Below are 7,954 nucleotides of genomic sequence, written 5' to 3'. Positions count from 1 at the left end.
TGTGTGTGGAGTCTTGTGTCCTAGTACTAAACATCCTAGTGTGTTTAGTGCTGCAGTGTTTTCTCGTTAGTGCTTTGGAGAGAGGCTCAGAGTGCAGAGGAACGAGCTGTTAATAATAATAATGAGGTCAATCCAAGAAAAACTGCCCAGAGTCACACTAGCCTCGAATAACCAACTTTACCTTAATGATGCTTTCATACTATTAATATTTTCTTAGTTACAGCCCACTGAAGTACACAGAGGTGGGTCAATTTTTTTTAACATTGATCCCTGATGACTTCTGAAGTGAAGTAGCTAACCACATGAAATGTTCTGAACTAATAAAATGCTCAGATTTGGCTCAAATTACAACCTAATGGCCAGCAGGATTTTTCTGAAGAGGATGTGTAGACAAGCAGATGGGAGTTAATGAAAGAGGGTTGCAGAAATTAAAGTAGTCCTTCTCAAATCAGTAGATGCAGGGTTTTGTTTCCCTTACCTCTATGAGTTGGTAGAAGCTGCTGTAGCCATAAATTGAAGCTGCTGTGGTTAAGTTCATCTAACACAAAGAGAGAAAGAGAGATATCACTATCTGCTTCCAGTAAAGATTATTCATTAAATAACTGTAACCAAACCCAACGCACCATTTTGGGATTAATCGGCGGTTTCTCCTCCAGAGCGTAAGGTGTCAGCATCAAGTCGATGTGGTGAATGATTCCATTAAATGTGGTGTAATCGCTCTTCACGATCCTCGACCTGTTGTTGATGAAGATCGAATCCTGCAGGGGGAGAGAGACTGTTTATTTCCTGATGACTTCCCAAAGGTACTTCCTAGTTAAATTCAAGAAAAATCATTAAAAATGAAGGGTAACTCATTAAAGTAAAATCAAATGGGCTGATTTCTTGGGAGCTTTAGATTCACCTCAATATTTTATAACTTTAACATTTAAAATTAAGGGTTTTTTAAGGATGCTAACCGTGAATGGTGTAACCCAGGATCAGCGGGCCTATTCCAGAAACCAGGGCCCCAGTCAAAAAATCCCATCCCTTGTTTTTCCCTAATCACGTTTCTTGGACTTTTATGGAAAACATCAATAAGATGAAGGAGGTAATAAAGGAAGCACTGAAGCAACTCTCCTTAGTATTCTTTTAATCTGACCAGACACTATTATTAGGGGCACTACACTAATAATTCCAGGTCTTTTCACTCAGTGAGGAATCTTTCTAAGAAAAACTGACTATTTAAACAATCCCAGGTTTACAAACAAACTAACACTGATCTCTGTGGTAGGAAAATCTGAGGTTTTGTTCCCATAGCAGTTTTAATCAACTTGCCCTAAGTGAAGCTCGTGCATGGGTCATGAAAAAAGCCATCATAAGTGGCGCTCAACCAGTAAATAAGGAGCAGAGCCTTCAATTTCATCCAGTGGACCAGGAAATATGAATGTGTGCCAGTGTGGGCTATTTCATTTATGTTTACAAAAATATGAGTGGATGAAAGAGTAATTTCACTTGAGTACATTTTATTTAGCAATAGACACAATATTCAGCCAATTTTCTTTAATAGATGATAAAGCTGGAATTCTAACAAATGTTAAATCTTTTAATGAATGTATTAATTCACCTGCCAAAACCTGGTAAAAATGCAGGTAAAGAAAAAATATATATCAAAGCATTCCCGGTAATCAGGGTCTGGCATATCGAGACATATCATGGATTAACATTTAGAAAGATTTCTCTCTAATATTTATTTATTTATTACTTTTTAAAAGTTTGTAAATATTACAGCAAAAAACTGGTGTCAGACTTTCTGCTGCCTGGATTCACAGATGAGATTTAGTTCATTTTCAGTGACAGCTGCATTTCATTCATCCTCACTCAGACATATTCACATCATCTCTGGCATGATTTAAAAACTATGACAAGATTGTTCTGACTGTGCAGACGCTGGTTGGTGTCTCACAGGCCGAACAAGGAGAGTGCTGATCAGAAATGCAGCCAAGAGGCGCATGGTGACTCTGGACGAGCTGCAGATCTACAGCTCAGGTGGGGGAATCTGTCCATAGGACAACTATTAGCCGTGCACTGCACAAAGTTGGCCTTTATGGAAGAGTGGCAAGAAGAAATCCATTGTTAACAGAAAACCATAAGAAGTTTGCAGTTTGCCACAAGCCATGTGGGGGACACAGCAAACATGTGGAGGAAGCTGCTCTGGTCAGATGAGACCAAAGTGGAACTTTTTGGCCAAAATGCAAAACGCTATGTGTGGCGGAAAACTAACACTGCACATCACTCTGAACACACCATCCCCACTGTCAAATATGGTGGTGGCAGCATCATGCTCTGGGGGTGCTTCTCTTCAGCAGGGACAGGGAAGCTGGTCAGAGTTGATGGGAAGATGGATGGAGCCAAATACAGGGCAACCTTGGAAGAAAACCTCTTGGAGTCTGCAAAAGACTTGAGACTGGGGCGGAGGTTCACCTTCCAGCAGGACAACGACCCTAAACATGAAGCCAGGGCAACAATGGAATGGTTTAAAACCAAACATATCCATGTGTTAGAATGGCCCAGTCAAAGTCCAGATCTAAATCCAATCGAGAATCTGTGGCAAGATCTGAAAACTGCTGTTCACAAACGCTGTCCATCTAATCTGACTGAGCTGGAGCTGCAAAGAAGAATGGGCAAAGATTTCAGTCTCTAGATGTGCAAAGCTGGTAGAGACAGACCCTAAAAGACTGGCAGCTGTAACTGCAGCAAAGGTGGTTCTACAAAGTATTGACTCAGGGGGCTGAATAATTACGCACACCCCACTTTTCAGTTATTTATTTGTAAAAAATGTTTGGAATCATGTATGATTTTCGTTCCACTTCTCACGTGTACACCACTCTGTATTGGTCTTTCACGTGGAATTCCAATAAAATTGATTCATGTTTGTGGCTGTGATGTGACAAAATGTGGAAAAGTTCAAGGGGGCCGAAAACTTTTGCAAGCCACTGTGAAAACGGATGGATGGATTTTGCTCAATAATTTTACATTTTCAAATGATGCTGTGACTGCTCCTTTATAAAGCTGAGTACAGCTGCTGTGCTCCATGGATTAATAACGCATAAAGTGGTTGGAGTGAGAAAAAGTCAAGTGTGACTTGAGAAAAATTAAATAGTTCTTAATGTTTGTTTTACACATTTAAATCCATATCTGTGAAGCTACATTTCTGTTCTACTGAGGAGTTAATAATCTGTGTATGTGCATTACCCCTATCAGGCTGAAGTGCAATGTGTGTCCTGATACTGAGACAGCACGCTCAGTGGTTTTGAAGTCATTCGAGGTCAGAATCTCACAGGAAACGATGTGGGAACGAACCAGATCCTCAATATGACCGTTCTGCTTCCAAACATTAACCTAGACACACATACACACAGACACACAAGTCAGTCCTGTAAAGCAAAAACAATAAATGCCACATGCTAAAGTGATACAGCTAGGGTAGGGTGGCACACATTTAAGGTGAGACTGGAGACGTTAATGTCACACGAAAAAGCAGCAGCTGCTGCACTCACAATGGAGATGTTGTTGTTTTCCTCTACCGGGACGAAGACAGTGTATGGTCCATCACCATAAAGACCTGAAATGCCTGACATCTAAGAAGCACAAAAACAGTGACGATGGATGAGAATCAGATGGCTCAAAAGTATTCATCCCAAAGCAAGTCCAGGAGTTTGTTTGTTTTTTTACTTTAATTTTTTTTCCAGCTATTTTCCCACACAGTGTCAGTGCAACAAATTTATAAAATATGTGTATAAAATCAAGGATGAATAATAAGTTAAGGTCTCACAGTGATACTGAGTTTTGGTTCCTGGTTTTATTTTCATTTCTATTTTTGACCCAATGTCCATTTTCTCATTTCCTAAATTCCTCCTCCTCGATTCCTCTCCTCCCATCTTAGCCCTCCCACCACACATGCAAGTGGAGGAAGCGAGGAAGAGTCACGAGGAGAGAGGAGTCAAGGCATCAGGTGTTTATCGAAATGAGACATCCTTGCCTTGGATGTCAATTTGATGTGACATCTGAACTGTATCACAGGCTGAAGGTAAAAACACCTGTGCAGTCTGGATTACAGCTCCTCCTGCAGCCCCCTCTCCTCTCTGGCCTCCTTTTAGAAACTGAGACATCCTTCACCTTGGCGCTCTGTGATTAATTTCTAGATCACAGGCATAACAGTTTTTGTTTCTGACCACAAAGGTAATCCGCTTTGACACTCATTACTTCATTAATAGAGGAGGCAGTCTGTAAAATCAATAAAATATATGCAAATTCTTTCTTCGAGGTAAAATAAAAGGCATCTAATTATATCTGGACTTTTTCTATCTTAATTGCCTGAATTTAATCATGTGCACTCTTTGAAAGTCAAACTTCACTTTATAAATGGTGAAGTTTTATTTTCAGTGTCTGGCAGAGGCTCACCATCATCATTTGACGAAAGAAGGCGTTCTCTTTCTGACTGGACACTTCCTGTAAGGCAGAAAACAGTGCGATGTTAGGGGGAGAGGAGTGGGGAGGAGCGGGCGCTCAAAGGAAAGCAGGAAGTTGAAGGTCATGTGACTTACAGAGTTGGTGCTTCCCCGGCAATTAATGCCATCACCTATATAGCCTCTGTGGCAGGTGCAGTTCCTCTGCCCCATGCCCATGTACTCACAGCGAGCGTTCCTGCTACATTCACCGTTGTTCTGCACACAAACACAGCATGAGTCTTTTAACAGGAATGCCACAAAACAAGGGTTTTAATTTCTAGTTTTGTTAGGATTAAACATGGCATCAGGTCACAGCATCAGGAGGTCAGGACTTTGACTGGATCACTGCAGCACTTTGAGTCTTTGTTATGTCAGTCATTCTGTTGTAGATTTGCTGCTGTGCTTGGGACCATTGTCTTTCTGCATGACCCAGTTTCAGCCAAGCTTCAGCTGATGGACAGATGGCCTTACATTTGACTCTAGGATACTTTGGTGTATGGAGCAGCTCACAGTCGACTGATCTGACTAATGGTTGGTTGTTCACATGCAGCTTTACAAACATAAGCTGTGCTGCCATGTTCCTTTTAGAGAGAAAAGGCTTTCTCCTGGAAACCCTTCCGTAAAACGGATCGTGCTGTAGGTGATGAACATTTGTTGACAGGATTCAAAATCATTTGATGGAAATGAAATTTATCAAGCTAGTTCTGTTTGCCGAACAGCTCATGTGCCACTTAACTAACCAGATCAATATCCCAGAAGTTTAACGCCACACTCCCATTAAAAAGTGTTGCTTTAGGGTTTTTTTAGCATTGTCTTTCAGGACATACTGAAACTCTGTCCTCAAACTAATCTCTACAGATAAATCAGTGCAGAGGAGCAAAATTAAAAATCAACCTTTTTTTAATTACTCACTCTTCTCTGCAAAAACACATAAATTTAAACAGGTATTTGGAGATAATTAAATAGCTTGCATAGGAATGTGTCTGTCAACATATTATCCCTGCTAAGACACATGGACAGGACTGCTGTAATAATGCTTCTGTTGCCACAGAATTATTTAGATGGCATCTGAAATATTTGGATAATATTTGGAAATTTCCTAGAAAAATCTGTTAAATTATGTCGATTAAGGTTCCTGATGACGACCACTCAAGTCTCACTCTAATAACCTGGAATCTGAGAGGAAGAGCTTAATGTCTCCTTTCAGGAGATTTCAATAATTTATGAAGATACCCAGCTGTGTGAGCCGAGTGCAGAGCTATGTATATTCTACCCTCATAATTAGAGACTGCAAATGCAATATAAATCCCTACTGCTGTATAATGACTACAGGTATTTAACTGACTGAAGAAACCAGGCCATGCAGCTCCCCTGCAGCACCCAGGTGTGCTGAGTACTTTCGTATTCAGCAGCCAAATTAACGACTTATTGCCTTAAAACATGAAAAGATTATCTACCGCTCACATAAAATAAGTATCTGTTCCCATATCACCTTCAGGCATTTAAAACATTTAAAACAAGTGTCAGTATTTTGCCACAGAGCAGAATAAAGCACACACATACATTTCTGCAGGGGTTCACAGGCAAACAGTATCTCCCCGATCCTTGGAAGCCCAGCTTACAGTTGCAGGAGGTCTGAAGATGAAACCAAAGCAGAAAGAGGAAACAGTAAGTCACTAAAACTGTCATGGTACTGGGTCTGTGACCCAAGGTTTTGTGTTTGTTGGTGAATTCTTTGATTATGGTTATTCATGGTTTTGCTTCTCTTCATTGTGTAGTGCTTGTGTTACATTCTTAGTTCCTAGAATTTAGGTTCCTGTCACTTTGCCTTCCCCATGTTCCACATCGAGTCACTCGTCTCCATGTTGCCTCTGTCTCCCCTGTCAGCTGTGTCCCCTTGTAAAGTCTTGTTTGTCTGAAGTCATCAGCGTAGGGACTAACACGTTATTAAGTAACGCGTTACAGTAACTACGTTATTATTGTGGTAACGAGCACGGTAACTAGTTATTATGCCAAAATCAGGAAAGCATTAACTGTTACTGGGATTTAGATAGGCTCGTTATTTGTTACTTCGTGTGGTGGCTATCACGGAGCTTCCACAGATTTAGTAGCATTAGCAAGTGGTGGAGGCCAGCAGGTGGATGAGAGAAAGGGGAGGCAGGAGGGGAGGCAGGAGGGGAGGCAGGAGGAGAGCCCCGAGGCGGCCGCCAGTCCAAGTGTCAGGTGAACTGAACTTCAGGTAAGAAGTTATGACCTGCAGTCTATCTGGGTCAGATATAAACCAAGTTTAGGTGGAGTTTATTTTCGTTGTGCTGACTTTTTCGTACTGCGTGCTAGCTAGCATGACTGAGTTTGTATATGGCTGAGCGGGTGCTATGATGATGTTAAACTTTATTTTTTTCATAAGGTTAATTATGATGATGCCAACCATCCCCTAAAAAACGGAATCGTCTCGTATTCAGAGAAAATATCACGCGTTTCATATTGAGGTGAAAAGGAATGCAGTTTGTCCCGTTCTTCAGCTAGAATGGAAAAGACACAAAGCTGGAGTTTTTCTGCCTCTTCTTCTCTCATTCTCTCCCCCTCCCTCACATGTTTCTACTTCAATCATGAAACTGATCATTGATCCGCTGATCGGCTTTTCTCTCTTGTTTGTGTATCGCCCACATCGCGCCAGAAAGAGGAAACCAGCGGATGTCGCGCTAAACAACAGCAGCATGTTTAAGCTTGATCAGCTCTTGTTAGAATTGATTTATTTATTAATTTCTAGTATCAGCTGATGTTTGCTGGAGCCACAGCTGTAAAGCTGCTGGTCATGATATTGGTTTGGATATGCGGTGAGAGGGAAACATGAAGATGAGACCAGGAGATGTCCTTACTGAATCATCAGAGCTGAACAGGTGATGGAGAAACAGGTTTACCTTTTAGGTGACATGAATGAGCTGAAGGGAAGTTATGAGCTGTTTCTGAGAGACAAATAACACCAGGATCCTTTTCTAAGTAGCTGACAGCTGGTAACTGTGCAGGGGCGGGTCTAGCAAAGTGTTGCCAGGGGGCCAGGTAGGGCATTAACAGGGAGAGGTGGGCAAAAAGAAATACTTTTCATTCTTATTCTCATTTAAAATGTCTCTCTTTAAAAAAAAAAATAGTTATCTGAATCTTACAACAAAAAATTGATAGATTGATGCATATATACCATCAAAACAGTGAACATCACTGTCACAATAGCGTTTGCTTTCATTCAAAGGCTTTATGATTTTTCCTATAATGGTGGGCTCTAGTCAAAATGCCCAGGTCGATTTTTTTGTCCCAGTCCAGCCCTGTATGCAGTAGGGCTGAACGATATATCGCATTTGCGATAATATCGCATTTGCGATAATATCGCGACATGATCAAGTGCAATTTTCTAACCGCAAAGGCTGCGATTATACTCTGGACATGTCCAAATTCATGGGCTGCATCCTCCT

At 41.1% G+C, this 7,954-nt stretch overlaps 1 protein-coding gene across 1 annotated transcript in view; it reads right to left on the bottom strand.

The window, feature by feature from the left end:
• The window catches only part of LOC102201383 (stabilin-1-like), a 96,057-nt gene extending 89,706 nt beyond the window's left edge, over positions 1 to 6,351 (bottom strand). The window contains exons 1-8 of the mRNA XM_005749491.1: positions 6,316 to 6,351; positions 6,051 to 6,122; positions 4,584 to 4,703; positions 4,441 to 4,488; positions 3,537 to 3,617; positions 3,232 to 3,378; positions 624 to 758; positions 479 to 538 (exon numbers count right to left, since the gene is read on the bottom strand). Coding sequence (XP_005749548.1) covers positions 479 to 538; positions 624 to 758; positions 3,232 to 3,378; positions 3,537 to 3,617; positions 4,441 to 4,488; positions 4,584 to 4,703; positions 6,051 to 6,122; positions 6,316 to 6,351 — 699 coding nt within the window. The remainder of the gene's footprint in view (positions 1 to 478; positions 539 to 623; positions 759 to 3,231; positions 3,379 to 3,536; positions 3,618 to 4,440; positions 4,489 to 4,583; positions 4,704 to 6,050; positions 6,123 to 6,315) is intronic.
• Between the last annotated feature and the right edge of the window lie 1,603 nt (positions 6,352 to 7,954).

Source organism: Pundamilia nyererei, unplaced genomic scaffold (genome assembly GCF_000239375.1).
Source record: "Pundamilia nyererei isolate P.nyererei 1_Seehausen unplaced genomic scaffold, PunNye1.0 scaffold00246, whole genome shotgun sequence".
In the NCBI taxonomy this organism is placed as follows: Eukaryota; Metazoa; Chordata; class Actinopteri; order Cichliformes; family Cichlidae; genus Pundamilia; species Pundamilia nyererei.
This window is presented reverse-complemented; position numbering and strand designations above follow the sequence as displayed.